Source organism: Sminthopsis crassicaudata, chromosome 1 (genome assembly GCF_048593235.1).
Source record: "Sminthopsis crassicaudata isolate SCR6 chromosome 1, ASM4859323v1, whole genome shotgun sequence".
NCBI lineage: Eukaryota > Metazoa > Chordata > Mammalia > Dasyuromorphia > Dasyuridae > Sminthopsis > Sminthopsis crassicaudata.
This window is the reverse complement of record NC_133617.1, coordinates 509328261-509345196: the sequence shown is the minus strand read 5'-3', so window position 1 is coordinate 509345196 and position 16936 is coordinate 509328261. Positions and strand designations below refer to the sequence as shown.

At 34.2% G+C, this 16936-nt stretch overlaps 2 protein-coding genes across 4 annotated transcripts in view; both read right to left on the bottom strand.

Annotated features, from left to right (window-relative positions):
• SHMT1 (serine hydroxymethyltransferase 1) overlaps positions 1-16936 on the bottom strand; it is a 50168-nt gene that overhangs the window by 29204 nt on the left and 4028 nt on the right. For all 3 annotated transcript variants that reach the window (XM_074298299.1, XM_074298382.1, XM_074298214.1), the window contains exon 2: positions 1389-1503. In XM_074298299.1, the coding sequence (XP_074154400.1) occupies positions 1389-1484 (96 nt within the window). In that variant the 5' untranslated portion in view covers positions 1485-1503. The remainder of the gene's footprint in view (positions 1-1388; positions 1504-16936) is intronic.
• LOC141560398 (short transmembrane mitochondrial protein 1-like) lies at positions 12177-14968 on the bottom strand. The gene has a single exon (XM_074298517.1). The coding sequence runs from the start codon at positions 13800-13802 to the stop codon at positions 13593-13595; it is 210 nt and encodes a 69-aa protein (XP_074154618.1). The 5' UTR covers positions 13803-14968; the 3' UTR covers positions 12177-13592.

Genomic DNA, 16936 nt, shown 5'->3' with positions numbered 1-16936 from the left:
GCAACAGCATTTTAATAGTTAAAAAGTTAAGGAAATAGGTCCTACTTTTGGGAGGTCCCATTTGGAGGCTCCAATGGCTAGTCAAACCTAATTAAAGAAGAGCCCAATAAAATCTTAAGGAGGAAAACATAAATTTCATTTGTTACTATTATCTAAGAAAGAACCAATAGTTTAGAAAATGAGCTGAGGGAGAAAAATAAAATAAGAGTATGATGATTATGGGTTTATTTATATATATAATTTGATATATTATACACATTACATATAAATATGAAATATTTATATTTAACATTTATAAATATACCTAAATATTATATATTTATACGCCATAATATTCATATTTATGATATGTTCATTTATCACATGTTTATTGTTCATTTATATAAAATATATTGACATTTATTATATTTATATTTTATACACACACATATACAAAATCTGGAAAGAGAAGACTTTTGGTTTCTGGCCAAAACAGAAACAATTATTATTTATATTCATTCTAAGTCACTCTGGGCCTGAACAATGACTAACTGGGGTTTCATCTGTGACCTATTGTTGGTGAATTAATGAGAACTAGAGTCAACTGAGTTTACAGCACTGTCCTTGAAAAAGAAATCTAGCTAGTAAATTCCAAGATACCTTGAGAGGTTTCAGCTATATAATCTCTAATGTTAATTCTAAATGGAAACATTTTATGATACTGTAATTTAGAGAGACAGCTAGGCAACCCAATGTATAAAGTGTTGGGCTTGGAACTCAGCAAGACCACAATTCAAATTCTGCCTCAGATACCTTCTATTTGGGGGAATCTTGGTTAAGTTATCTTTTTGGGAAAGTTATCTTCTTTCAGCTTCAGTTTCTCCACCTATAAAATAGGGATAATAATAGCACCTAGTCTCATAAAATTGTTGTGATTATCATATTAATGTTAGCTTTTAATATATAGTTATTTTTCCTAGACTTCTAGGTCTGGTGTTGCTCAAGTTTTGGATATCTTAGATATAGATTAATGTTAAATCTCAAAGTACAGTTTTAGTATTAATTTTTTTCTTCAACAACCTGCAGTGTTCATGTACCTTTAGCCTAGATATCATTTATAAAATTATTTTTTATAAAGTTAATTCAAGACCTTGAAAATAAAGATCTATTTTTAAGCAAAAGTCTCAAAATAATAGCAATATTAGCAATAATAAAAAGCTAGTATTTATATAGCACTTTGAAATTTGTAAGCACTGTATATAAATTATTTCATTTGAATTTTCACCCAAAATCAAAATACTTATAATCAAATTATAAGTATTATAAAAAATCCTTATAGATAATGATAAGGATAAGCATACTCATGTTCTCCAGTATAACAATCCATTATTACTTAAGGAATCTCTCACCTCTATATCATTGTCTTTCAGAGGCTGTGTCAGCATGTTTTTTTGGGCTTCCCAGAGGTTAACATTATAATTTTCTCCATTGAATGTTGATGCCATGCTTCTGGTCTAAGGATTCCTAAAACCAAAGGGGCATAAAATAACAACAAAGAATTTGCAAATCTTCAAAATTAAAGTGAAAAATTTTCCTGACTCATTCCTTTATTACAAACATGGTGAATAAAAATTTGTACTCATTTCAAAAATGCTTGCTTATTGTCTCCCTTATAATGGACCTGAAACACAAATGGAGGCTATTTTAAAAAATATTTTATTTTTCCAAATACATATAAAGACAGTTTTCAACATTCACCTTTGCAAAACCTTATATTCCAAATTTTTCTCCTTCCTTGCCTCCCTTCTCTCTCCTCTCCCCAAGACATTAAGCAATCTGATATAGTTTAAATATGTGCAATCCTTTTAAATAAGTTTCCACAATTGTCATGTAGTACAAGAAAAATCAAACCAAAAGGAGGAAAAAAACACAAGAAAGAAAAAACAAACAAAAAACTGAAATATTATGTTTTGATCCCATTTAGTCTCCTTAGTTTTTTTCTGTAGATGTGACTGGAATTTTCCATACCAAATCTATTGAAATTGCCTTAAATCTGCAGAAAAAGCATTTGATAAAATCCAACATGCATTCCTACTAAAAACGCTTGAGAGTATAGGAATAAATGGACTATTCCTTAAAATAATAAGGAGCATATATTTAAAACCTTCAGTAAACATCATATGTAATGGTGATAAACTAGAACCTTTCCCTGTAAGATCAGGAGTGAAACAAGGTTGCCCACTATCACCATTACTATTCAATAGAGTACTAGAAACTCTAGCCTCGGCAATAAGAGCCTAGAAAGAGATTCAAGGAATTAGAGTAGGAAATGAAGAAATCAAATTGTCACTTTTTGCAGATGACATGATGGTATACTTAGAGAACCCCAAAGACTCTGCTAAAAAGCTATTAGAAATAATTCAGAATTTTAGCAAAGTCGCAGGATACAAAATAAATCCACATAAATCCTCAGGATTTTTATACATTACCAACACAATCCAACAGCAAGAGATACAAAGAGAAATTCCATTCAAAATAACAGTCGATAGTATAAAATATTTGGGAATATATCTACCAAAGGAGAGTCAGGAATTATATGAGCAAAATTACAAAACACTTGCTACAAAAATAAAGTCAGATTTAAATAATTGGAAAGACATTCAGTGTTCTTGGATAGGCCGAGCGAATATAATAAAGATGACAATACTCCCCAAACTAATCTATTTATTTAGTGCTATACCAATCAGACTCCCAAGAAACTATTTTAATGACCTAGAAAAAATAACAACAAAATTCATATGGAAGAATAAACGGTCGAGAATTGCAAGGGAACTAATGAAAAATAAGTCAGAGGAAGGTGGTCTAAGTGTACCTGATTTAAAGCTATATTATAAAGCAACAGTCACCAAAACCATTTGGTATTGGCTAAGAAATAGACTAGTTGATCAGTGGCATAGGTTAGGTTCACAGGGCAAGATAGTGAATAAAAATAGCAATCTAATCTTTGACAAACCCAAAGATCCCAAATTTTGGGATAAGAATTCATTATTTGACAAAAACTGCTGGGAAAACTGGAAATTAGTATGGCAGAAACTAGGCATGGACGCACATTTAACACCACATACTAAGATTAGATCAAAATGGGTCCAAGATTTAGGCATAAAGAACGAAATCATAAATAAATTGGAGGAACATGGGATGGTTTACCTCTCAGACTTGTGGAGGAGGAAGGAGTTTGTGTCCAAGGGAGAACTAGAGACCATTATTGATCACAAAATAGAACATTTTGATTACACCAAATTAAAAAGTTTCTGCACAAAACAAAACTAATGCAAACAAGATTAGAAGGGAAGTAACAAATTGGGAAAAAATTTTTTACAGTTAAAGGTTCTGATAAAGGCCTCATCTCCAAAATATACAGAGAATTGACTTTAATTTATAAGAAATCAAGCCATTCTCCAATTGATAAATGGTCAAAGGATATGAACAGACAATTCTCAGATGATGAAATTGAAACTATTTCCACTCATATGAAAGAGTGTTCCAAATCACTATTGATCAGAGAAATGAAAATTAAGACAACTCTGAGGTATCATTACACACCTGTCAGATTGGCTAAGATGACAGGAACAAATAGCGATGAATGTTGGAGGGGCTGTGGGAAAACTGGGACACTGATGCATTGTTGGTGGAGTTGTGAAAGAATCCAACCATTTTGGAGAGCAATCTGGAATTATGCCCAAAAAGTTATCAAAATGTGCATACCCTTTGACCCAGCCATACTACTACTGGGCTTATACCCCAAGGAACTACTAAAGAAGGGAAAGGGACCTGTATGTGCCAAAATGTTTGTGGCAGCCCTTTTCATAGTGGCTAGAAGCTGGAAGATGAATGGATGTCCATCAATTGGAGAATGGTTGGGTAAACTATGGTACATGAATGTTATGGAATATTATTGTTCTGTAAGAAATGACCAACAGGAGAAATACAGAGAGGCTTGGAGAGACTTACATCAACTGATGCTGAGTGAAACGAGCAGAACCAGAAGATCATTATACACTTCAACAATGATACTGTACGAGGATGTATGCTGATGGAAGTGGATTTCTTCAACATAGAGAAGAGCTAATCCAATTCCAATTGATTAATGATGGACAGAACCAGCTACATCCAGAAAAGGAACACTGGGAAATGAATGTAAACTGTTATTTTTACCTTCTGAATCCAATTCTTCCTGTGCAACAAAAAATTCGGTTCTACACACATATATTGTATCTAGAATATACTGTAATATATTTAACATATATAAGACTGCTTGCCATCTGGGGGAGGGGGTGGGGGAGGAAGGGAAAAAATCTGAATAGAAGTAAGTGCAAGGGATAATGTTGTAAAAAATTACCCATGCATATGTACTGTCAAAAAAATGTTATAATTATAAAATAAAAAAAAATTAAAAAAAAAAAAAAAAGAAATTGCCTTAAATCACCACATTATTGAGAAGAGCCAAATCCATCACAGTGGATCATCACACAGTCTTATTGTTACTGTGTACACTCCTGATTCTTCTCAGTTCACTCGGAATCAATTTGTGTAAATCTTTCCAGACTTTTCTGAAATCAGCCTGCTCATCATTTGTTATAGAACAATAATATTCCATTAGTTTCATATAACATAACTTATTCATCCGTTCCCTAGCTGATGGGCATCCACTCATTTTCCAGTTCTTTGCCATTACAAAAAAAGCTGCTACAAACATTTTTGCATATATGGGTCCTTTTCCTTTTTTATAATCTCTTTGGAATACAGGCCCCCCCACTAAATCGAAGTGTGAGGGATAGAAAATCCTATCCAAAAATGACTACTCAGAGATCACATAGAAAAGCAGAATTATTTATTAGACTCTCAAGAAGCGGACCCCATTCTGGTCTGTGAGCCAAATTCACAGCAGGAGAGAGCCACTCCCTTGAAAATGTTCACAACTTTTATACATTTCAAGTTTAATTTTTTTGGTTGGGGGTTTATAATTTGGTCTTTTTCTAGCCTTTAAAGTTGTAAGCCCAATTCGTTAATCTTCTCTTTCTCTATTTTCTTCAAATAAGCCTCTAAAGATATAAAATTTCCCCTTACTACTGCTTTAGCTGCATCCCAAAGATTTTGATATGATGTCTCATCATTGTCATTATCTTGGGTGAAATTGTTAATTGTTTCTATAATTTGCTCTTTCACCCAGTCATTCTTTAAGATGAGATTATTCAGTTTCCAATTACTTTTTGTTCTATTTACCCCTAACTTTTTACTGAATGTAGCTTTTATTGCATTGTGATCTGAGAAGAAGGCATTTATTATTTCTGCCTTCCTACATTTAATTTTGAGATCTTTATGTCCTAATATATGGTCTATTTTTGTATAGGATCCATGAACTGCTGAGAAGAAAGTATATTCCTTTCTATTGCCATTCAGTTTTCTCCAAAGGTCTATCATACCTAGTTTTTCTAATGTTCTATTTACTTTTTTAATTTCTTTCTTGTTTGTTTTGTGGTTTGATTTGTCTAAATCTGAGAGTGCAAGGTTGAGATCTCCCACTATTATAGTTTTACTGTCTATTTCTTCTTGCAGTTCTCTTAACTTTTCCTTTAGAAAGTTAGATGCTATACCACTTGGTGCATATATGTTTAGTATTGATATGGCTTCATTATTTATGCTACCTTTCAGCAGGATATAGTTTCCTTCCTTATCTTTTTTAACGAGATCTACTTCTGCTTTTGCTTGATCTGAGATAAGGATAGCTACCCCTGCTTTTTTGGCTTTACCTGAAGCATAATAGGCTCTGTTCCAACCTTTTACCTTTACTCTGTATGTATCTCCCTGCTTTAAGTGTGTTTCCTGTAGACAACATATTGTAGGGTTCTGCTTTTTGATCCAATCTGCTATCCGTCTCCGTTTGATGGGATCGTTCATCCCATTTACATTTACAGTTAAAATTACTAATTCTGTATTTCCTGCCATCGTATTATCCCCAGATTATGCTTTTTTCCCTTGACCCCCCTGATCCCCCTCCCCGATATTTAATTTACAGACCCCCCTTGTGACGCGCAACCCTCCCTCTTTTTTTTTTTTTTTTTTAGGATCCCTCCCCCCTCCCTCCAAGTCCCTTCACTTATTCTCCTTTTCCTTTTCCCTTTTCCTCTCCCCCCTTTTAATGAGGTGAGAGAAAATTCTCTGAAAAACAAATATGTTAATTATTTACTCTTTGAGCCTCTCCTGATGAGAGTAAGATTCACACAATGATTCTCCCCCTCACTAAGTTCCCTCAGATATGGTGTATTTTCTATGCCTCTTCCTGGGATGTAGTTTCCCTCTTTTTATCATTCCTTCTCCTTTTTCTGAACCGACCTCCTTCCCTTTACTACACCCCCCTTTTTTTCTTTTATATCAGTAAAATCAAATTATCCTTGAGTACTTTTTATATACCCACAACAGAGTTACAGTTCTCAAGGGTTCTGTGTACCTTTTTCTGTTTCTCTTCAGTCTTGTGGATGTAGATCAAATTTTTTGTTTAAGTCTGGTTTTTTTCTTAGAAACATATAGAATTCCTTTGTTTCATTGAATGACCATCTTCTTCCATGGAAAAAGATGCTAAACTTAGCTGGGTAGTTCATTCTTGGTTGCAGTCCTTGATCTTTTGCCTTACGGAATATCAGGTTCCAGGCCCTTCTATCTTTTAATGTGGAGGCAGCCAGATCTTGGGTGACCCTTATTGTGGCACCTTGGTATTTAAATTGTTTTTTTCTAGCTGCTTGCAGGATTTTCTCCTTTGTGTGGTAATTCTGCAGCTTAGCCACTATATTCCGTGGTGTTCTTTTTTTAGGGTCTATTTCAGAAGGAGTTCGATGAATTCTTTCCACATCTACTTTCCCTTCTGTTTCTATTATCTCTGGACAGTTCTCTTTGATAATTTCCTGTAAAATAGAATCTAGGCTCTTTTTTTGGTCATAGTTTTCTGGAAGTCCAATAATCCGCAGATTATCTCTCCTAGATCTATTTTCCAGGTCTATAGATTTTCCCAGTAAGTATTTCACGTTGTTCTCCAGCTTCTCATTTTTTTTGTTTTGTTTGACTGATTCTTGGGTTCTCTGTGAATCATTCATTTCTATTTGTTCCATCCTGACTTTTAAGGAGTTATTTTCTTCTTTCACAGTTTTTAGTTCTTTTTGTAAATGCCCAATTTCGTTTTTGAATGAATTATTTTGCTCTATTGAATTTTTTTCCATTTCCCTAATTTTTTTTTTGAGAATTATTTTCTTTTTCCAATTCAGAAATTTTATTTTCTTGAGACTTTTTTATCTTTTCCAATTCAGAAATCCTACCTTCCTGTGTTTTTTTTAACCTTTTCTAATTCATAAATTTTGTTTCCCTGCATCTCCTGTGAATTCTTTATTTTTTCCAACTCCAATTTCAGGACGTTGTTATTCTCTATCATAGCTTCCCTTTCCTTTCCCCATTTTTCTTCAAACTCCCTTAATTTTTTAAGAGTTTCTTCTAGGAGAGAGTTATGTGATGGGGGGCAGGAATCGTTCCCCTTTAGGTTGTTATCTGCTGTCTCTCTGCTGTTAACTTCCTCGGGGTTGGATACCCGCTCTTTCTCTGTATAGAAGGAATCTATAGTTTTTCTGGCTTTTTTGCTCATATTTAAAAAATCTTTTGGGGTCTGTCCCTGGGGTAGGAAATTATTTATTTACTTCTTTACCAGCTTCCTCCCAGACCGGATGGATGCAGCGGCTCCTGAGCCTGAGCTTAGAGAGAGCTCTGGGAGAGAGTTCCTCACCCCCTCCCTGGAAGTGCCTCAGAGGTGATTAGCACTGCTGTGCCCGAGGGCGTTGAACAGTAAAGACAGCACAAAGCCCAGCCTATGTGTCCGGGTGGGGCGTGGATGTCTGCAGCAGGTGACGTGAAAAGCCCCTGTGCTCAAACTGGAAGTGTCTGCCAGAAACCGCGGTCCCTAGTTCAAAGGTTCCGCTTCTCTGGGACTTCCTGGAGCTGAGTTCCACTCCCTCCAGCTAAGCTAGGCAGTGTGTGTTGCCTTGGGCCGTATCCACCCACTTGTCAATCTCTTAACTATTCTCAGGTGGTAGCTGAGGCCACACCCCCTGATGCCGAGATCTGCTGAGTCACCTCTAGGGTCCGGGGGAAAATCTAATCTGAGTTTTAAAATATTTTGGCTTTCTCTTCTGAACTGCTAAATAATTAGCAGAGAAGAGCTAACAGCCTGTGCCAGATTCCTTTACCTCAGTGGCTTTTCTGATCCCAGAGCCCTTCCCAGCGCAATGGGCAGAGTGTGCTAGCACCCAGCAGTCTGTGCTGGGCTCTCTTCTTCCTCCCCTGGGGACTGACCTTTTCTGTTGAAACTCCAGATTCTCTTCAGCTGGTAAGTCGTGCTTCCAGTCCTTGTGGTATCTATCAGTCCTGGGCTTATTTTGAGACTTAATTTATCTAATTGGTTGTGAGGGAGTGAGGACTTTCACAGAGTCGTGTGTTTCTTCTCTGCCATCTTGGCTCCGCCCCCAACTTTTATACATTTCAGACAAAGAACCTCCAAAATCCCACCCTCCATAGGTTGTGATTGGTCATATGAGTCTGCACCAACACCCCCCCCCCCCAATTTGGTCAGTGGAATGCAACCAACAAGGTGATTTACAGCCTCTTCTTCTTTGGACAATGGAATGCAGCCTAGGCCTTCACATGACTGGGGCCTATAGGTCTGACTTACATTAGCTAGCAATCTCTGATCAATATGTGCTTAATCTGTAAGTTCTTTACTAAATCTTATTCTGCACAGCTGGGTATGCATAGTTTATTAGCCCTTTGGGGAAATTTCCAAATTGTTCTAAAGAATGGCTGCATCTTTTCACAACTCTAAGTATTAGTGTTCTAGTTTTCCATATCCCCTCCAACATTTATCATTATCTTTTCCTGTCATATTAGCCAATCTGAGAGATGTGAACTGGTACCTCAGAATTGTCTTAATGTGTGTTTCTTTAATCAATAGTGATTTAAAACATTTATAAATGGAGATTATTAAACAAACCTTAGGTTAATAATAATCCAATTGTAATAAAGAGCTCTTTCTTTACAATAACCCCTATGAGATTACCAATTCTAGATTTTGAAGCCCAAGGCTTTCCATTACACATAATCTTCTTAAAATCTAACCTGCCCACAAAATGTTTGTAGCAGCTCTTTTTGTTGTAGCTAAAAACTGGAAGCTGAATGGATGCCCATCAATTGGAGAATGGTTGTGTAAATTATGGTATATGAAGGTTATGGAATACTATTGTTCTGTAAGAAATGACCAGCAGGAGGAATACAGAGAGGCTTGGAGAGACTTACATCAACTGATGCTGAGTGAAATAAATAGAAGAGAAGATCGCTGTACACTTCAATGCTGTATGAAAATATATTCTGATGGAGGTGGATGTCTTCAACATAAAGAAGATCCAACTCACTTCCAGTTGATCAATGATGGACAGAGATAACTACACCCAGAGAAGGAACACTGGGAAGTGAATGTAAATTGTTAGCACTACTGTCTATCTACCCAGGTTACTTATACCTTCAGAATCTAATACTTAATGTGCAACAAGAAAATGGTATTTACACACATATATTGTATCTAGGTTTTATTGTAACACATGTAAAATGTATGGGATTGCCTGTCATCGGGGGGAGGGAATGGAGGGGGGGGGATAATTTGGAAAAATGAATACAAGGGATAATATTATAAAAAAAATTACTCATGCATATATACTGTGAAAAAAAATTCTAAATAAAATTAAAAAAAAAAAATCTAACCTGCCCAAATTCTACACATCCTTAAATTCCACCTCCACTAAAAAACTTTTCCAAACTTCTCCAAGCCCAAGGATCATTCATTCCCATCTCTAAACTCCTATAAATAACAGTATCACGGTGGCTACAACCATACTTGTAATGATAATTAACTTTTCATTTCCACAATTAAAATACAATGGAGGCTCCTTGGAACTTAGACTGTGTATTGACTATTATTAACATGCTAGATAAGCATCACCTAAAAGAAAGGGAATGTTTACCCTACAGAAAAGATTAGGGAGGCCAAGGTAAATGCCTTCAAGTATCTATATATTATGTATAAAATATAGATATAATATCTTCCATATCTATCTATCTATCTAACCCCAGAACATAGAACTAGTAGAAATGGATGAAAATGGAGGAGAAGCAGGTTAAAGCTCTAAGCTTTTGGCAAATTCATACACTAAAAGCTTAAAACTGCACTAAAACTTTTGGGATACCTTTTATTTATTTATTAAGTCAAATAATTGGAACAATTTTATGAATGGAGTGACTTCAGATCCCAATAAGAACATTAATTTCATGATTTTTTTATATATACATATATACATGTGTGTATACATGTGTATACCGGTACATGTACATACACACATAGCAATAAAATAGATTTTTTTTAGCTGACATTCTAAGTTAATACTGAAAAAGGCAAAATTTATTGGACCCATAGAAACTACCCGGTTTTCAATATACCAGAATCACAAATTAAAAACTGATAAAAAGGAAGAAATTTCATTTATAACAATTTTATCAAATATTTGGGCATACATTTGCCAAGACACATAGGGATCTATTTTAAAAAACTATTTTAAAATAATTCTGACAGAAAAAAATACATGATATTTATATCTTACACAAATTTAGGTCAAACAGATATTAAAATGTCAATACTTCCTAAATTAATACTACAATAAGTTACATAAGGAAACACAGGCAAGAATATCAAGATGAAGCATGTGGAAAAACAACAACAACAAACCCACAACTGCTGATTTAGGGTTTTCCTCAGCAGATTTCAAAACATAAAATAGAAATTCTGAAATTACTTGGCACACTATACCAAGATAAGGTCAAAATAGATATTAGTCATATAGGATGATACTATAAGCATATTGGGATAGCAAGGAAGTTTATCTGTCAGATCTTTGGAGAAAGGAGGAATTTATGACCACCCAAGGCATAGAGAACATTATGTCAAATGGACAATTTTAATTACATTATAATTAAAAAGGTTTTTTTGTTGGTTTTTTTTTTTGTATAAACAAAACTAATGCAAGGAAGATTAGAAGGAAAGCATAAAGCTGAGAAAAAAATTTTACAGTCAGCGTTTCTGTAAAATTTCTCAAAATATATTTTAAAATTATTTCTCAAATATATAATTGAGTCAAATCTATAAGAATACAAGTCATTTCCTAACTGATAAATGGTTAATAAGCAATTTTCAGAAGAAGAAAGTAATCTATAGTGACATAAAAAAATGCTCTAAATCACTGTTGATTAAAGAAATGCAAATTAAAACTCTGAGATACCACCTAACACCTCTAAAACTGGCTAGGATGATAGGAAAAGATAATGATAAATGTTGGAGGAGATGTGAGAAACATAGTGGGGACACTAACCCATTGTTGGTGGAGTTGTGAAATGACCCAACAATTCTGGAGAACAATCTGGAACTATGCCCAAAGTGATATAAAACTGCATATCCTTTGATCCAGCAGTGCCACTCCTGGATCTATATCCCACAGAAATTATAAAGGAGGAAAAAGGAATTCTCATATGCAAAAAATGTAGCAGCTCTTTTTGTGGTGGCAAAAAATTGGAAAATGAGTAGATCCCCATCAGTTGGGGAATGGTTGAATAAGTTATGGTACGTGAAGATAATGAAACATTATTGTTCTATAAAAATGATGAACATTGAAATCTTAGAATTTTAGAAAGGCCTAGAAAGATTTACACAAACTCATGCTGAGCAAAACAAGGAAAACCGGGAACACATTGTACATATTAACAGCAGGATTGTGTAATGATCAACTATGGAAGTCTTGCTTCTTCTCAGTTCAATAATTTAAGGCAATTCCAATCAACTTTGAATGGAAAATGCTCTCTGCATCGAGAGAGAGAGAACTGAGAAGCCTGAATGTAAATCAACATATATTATTTTCACCTTTCCCCCCTTTTTCTTCCTCTTGTTTTTCTCTTTTGTTCTGATTTTTTTATCCCAACATGATTCATAAGGAAATGTTTTTTTTTTTTTTTAAAGAATATACTATATCGGACTACTTGCCATCTGGGGTGGGGGTGGGGTGGAGAAAAGAGGGAAAAATTGGAAGGTAAAGTCGAAGAATTATCCATGTATATATTTTGAAAAATAAAAAGCTTTAATAAAAAATTTTAAAATGAATGTACATTACAGCAACAACAAGATTTTATGATGATCATTTCTGATGGACATGGCTCTTTTCAACAAAGAGATGACTAAGGCCAGTTCCAATGATCTTTGAGAGCCTTCTATACCCAGAGAGAGAGGACTGTGGGAACTGAGTGTGGATCTCAACATAACATTTTCATGTTTTTTGTTGTTGTTTGCTTGCATTGCTTTCTTTGTCATTTTTTTCCTTTTTGATATGATTTTTCTTGTGTAGCAAAAAAATTGCATAAATATGTATATTGGATTCAATCTATATTTTTAATATGTTTAACATATATTGGATTACTTGCCATCTAGAGGTGGGATTAGGGGGGAAAATTTGGATTTTGTTTTTGCAAAGATCAATGTTGAAAAATTATCCATGCATAATGCATAGGGTTTGAAAATAAAAAGCTTTAATAAAAAATAAATAATTTCTTTAAAAATGAATGTACATATATAACCAGAAAAAATAAAACAATAAAACAAGAGAGAAAAAAAAAAGATTTAAAAAATAATCTAAATCAATACTGAGTATCAGAGAAATGCAAATTAAAAAAAACTCCGAGATCCTACCTCACATCTATCACATTGGCTAAGATGACAAGAAAAGAAAATAATGAATGTTGGAGGAATGTGGGAAAGCCGGAACACTAATAATACACTGTTGGTGGAGTTGTGAATTGATCCATCTGAGCTGGAGAACACTTTGGAACTATTCCCAAAGGGTTATAAAACTGTGCATATCCTTTAATCCAGCAAAAGCACTACTAGATCTGTATCCCAAAGAGATCATAAAAGGGAAAAGGATCCATATGTATGAAAACATTTGTAGCAGATCTTTTTGTGATGGTAAGGAATTGGAAATTGAGGGAATGTCCATCCATTGGGAATGGCTGAATAAGTTGTGGTGTATGAATGTAATGGAATACTATTGTTCCAAAAGAAATAATGAGGAGGCTGATTTCTTTCTTTTTTTGTTAGTTGCAATATGATAGTTTTAACTGATTTGGAACAACATTATTTGATGCTTATAAAGCATCCAGTATTACAGATGATTGAAGGATTAGTATTATTGCCATCTGTTTGGCCATATAAAAAGCAACTTTTAAAAATTACTAAAAACCCATAATTTAATGGTAAGGAGAGACACCACTAATCAAAATTAGCATTTTCTGGTCAAGCATAATGATGCAAGTATCAGAATCTTCCACATAGATATAGGGGTCAGAAGAATCCAGGAGGAGTAATAAAGGGTGGTTTTGGTGATATGGGTGTATTTTAGCTCAAAGGCATCTCAGTGTATCTCATATTGGCATTAAGAGGTAGGAGGTTTCTTCTTGGCATCAACATCTTTTTTAATCTCTTCAAGCTTTTTGGCCAAATTTGGAATGTCATAGTTCTGCACCTGATACATCCCAATTACATCACCAAGTGTAAATCCTAACAAAAATTGAATTATGGAGGCCGGGATGGAAATAGCAGAGGCGTGCTGATGAAGCAAGAAACCTGAGCATGCAAATTTCATTTAAAAAATCTGGAAAGACTTTCATGAACTTATGCTGAGTTAAGTGAGAAGAATCAGGAGAACACTGTACACAGTAACAGCAAGACTGTGTGATGATCAATTATAATAGAATTATCTCTTCTCAGCAATATAGTGATCCAAGATAATTACAATAGACTTGTGAAGAAAGTATCATAGACCTCCAGAGAAAGAACTATGGAGACTGAATGCCGATTGAAGGATAAAGGTTTCACATTTTTTTTTCCTTTGTCAAGGTTCTTCCCTTTTGTTCAGACTTTTCTTTCACAATGTGATTAATAAGGAAATATATTTAACATGATTATACACGTATAAACTATATCCGATTGTTTACTGTCTTGGAGAGGGGAGGAAGTAAAGGAGAGAAGAAAAATCTGGAATTCAAAATCTTAACAAAGATAAATGTTGAAAACTATCTTTACATGTAATTGGAAACAATATATTATTAAGTAAAAAAAAAAAACAACTTGGTAGATAAACTAGAGAGAAAACTGATCAAACAGAATAAGGAATTCAGGGAACATAAAAATGTGTATTTGATAAACACAAGATTAAACAACTTTGAGAGAAGAAAATTTACTTAACAAAAATTATTATGAGAACAAAAGGGGAAAGGATAGCTAGCTGGTGCACTGGGTAGAGTACCTTCTTCTTGAGTTCAAATCTGGCCTCAGCTACTTACTAGCTGTGTGACTCTAGGCAAATCATCTTATGCTGGTTTACTTCAGTTCCTCATCTGTAAAATGAACTGCATAAGGAAATGGCAAAACCACTCCAGTATCCTTGCTAACTAAGAAAACCCTCAAATGGGATTAAGAAGAATTGGGCATGACTGAAATGACTTAATTACAACAAATATAGGAGGGAATGACTGAACGAATTAAGCATCATTGGGCCAAAGGAAATGATAAAAGAAATATATTCAGAGAAACCTGGGAAGACTTGTACAAACTAATGCAGAGTGAGACTTATAAAAGAACATCAGTAAAACATTAAAAGTACATAGAAACAAACAGGAGGAAGTTCATAAGGGATTAGATACAAGCAGGGCAGTGCTAGCACAACTGTGTTCAAAATGTATTTTATAAAGAAAAAAAAGCTGTAATTGAGATTCATGATTTCATTATTTTTCTTTTTCTTCATGTAAGGAAATATTCTTGTTTATCAATATCCATTAACTTAATTATGAAGAAAAATGTATAAAAATGTCTATATTTAAAATGTATAAAAGAGAACAAGGGCTTTAAATCACAGAAAAGGTAAATATTACAACTATAAATAATACAATAAATTTCACTGCTAGTATAAAGTATACTGCTAAAAAATATATATAACAATAAACTAGGAGGCTTTCTAGTCAAGATACATGGTAATAAGAGGTTTAGAAAGGAGTCAGGATTTCCACATAGCATTCAAAACAACAAAGAAACACAAAAAAAGAGAAAAATGGCTAAAATACATCTAACAGAGAATTGGCAGATGAGCCCCCCCACCCCTTCCCAGTCTGTGCTGATGAGTTTTCTAGTTGGTTTTAGAATCCCTAGGTTAAAATATGACTCCAACTAGCCTTCTAGGATCCAGAAAAAAACTTTTTGTCTCCACTTTTCTGTCTCTATTATCACCTGCCTAGAATATGAACAGGAGGAGGATAGTAGTAAAGGGGATAGTGGAAGTGGGGTGGGATGCTGGTAGTATCAGGCTTGACCTGAGTTCAACTTCAGTCTTAGCATTATTTGTGTGACCCTAGGCAAGTTACTGAAGTTTCCTCATCTGTAAAGTAAGCTGAAGAAAGAAATGGCAAACCTAGTATCTCTTCCCCAAAAGACCCAAATGGGGTCATGAGAACTCAGAAGTGACTGAAAAGGACTGTATTACAGCAAAATCCTAAATCATTCATGGGACCATTACCTTCCCCCTCCAACCTATCCTTCATGTCACACTATTATAGACTTAAACAGTTGGTAGAGGCTTAGAGAGCATTCAGTTTGAGCACTACATTTTACAGAAGTAAGATAATTTATCCAAAATCATACATATATATAAGCACTAAAGGCATAATTTGAATGTAGGTTCTCTGATTCTTCATTCAAGGCTTGTTCCCCTGGGGCATGCTATCTCAATCTCTTTCAGAATAATCTTTTTATTTTTATTAAACAGATTTTTATTTTCAAAATACATGCAAAGATAGTTTTCAATATTCACCTTTGAAAAATCTTGTGTCCCAATTTTTTCTCTCTCCCTACCACTCCCCTTCCCTAGACAGCAAGTAATACAATATAGGTTAAATATGTGCAGTTCTTCTAAAATATTTCCATATTTATCATGCTATACAAAAAAAAAATCAGATCAAAAAGGAAAAAAAGTGAGAAAGAAAAAAGAAACCAATCAAACAACAACAAAAAAGGTGAAAATACCATATTGTGATCCATATTCAATCTCCATAGTCCTCTTTTTGGACGCAGATGGCTTTCTCCATCACAAGTTTATTGGAATTGGTTCTTTTTTTAACAAGTCCATCACAGTTGGTCATCACAAAATCTTGTTGTTGTTGTGTACAATGTTTTCTTGGTTCTACTCACTTCATTTGGCATCAATTCATGTAAGTCTCTTCAGGCCTCAGAATAATCTTTAGGCAGATATGTAGTCAATCTTTGACCTGGAAATCTTCATAGTCTATTTTTACATAGGATTTACTAGCATGAATAATCAAGTGTAAAAATTCTAGGAATTTATTTGTTTTCTAATAAGCTATATAGGCTGTTTGGGTTTTTTTAATTGTATTTTTTCCCCAAATACATGTAAATATAGTTTTCAACATTCATTTTTATAAAACTTTATGTTCAAATGTTTCTCCCTCCCTCCCTTTCCTCCCACCTTTTCAAGACAGCAAGCAATCTGATATAGGTTAAATATGTGCAATTATTGGTTGTTTTCTAAAGCTGTCCTTGGTAGTTACTTTTTCCACCAAATAATTTTTGTAACAAATTTTGAATAACTTTCACCTAAAACAGAAGTCTTGCAAAAGCACTCAATAGACAGTTTATTTGCTAAAGTTATGTAAGAAGTGTAAGTAGACCTTTGGGCACCTCAAACCTGCCATTTCTGGTTCATGTAAA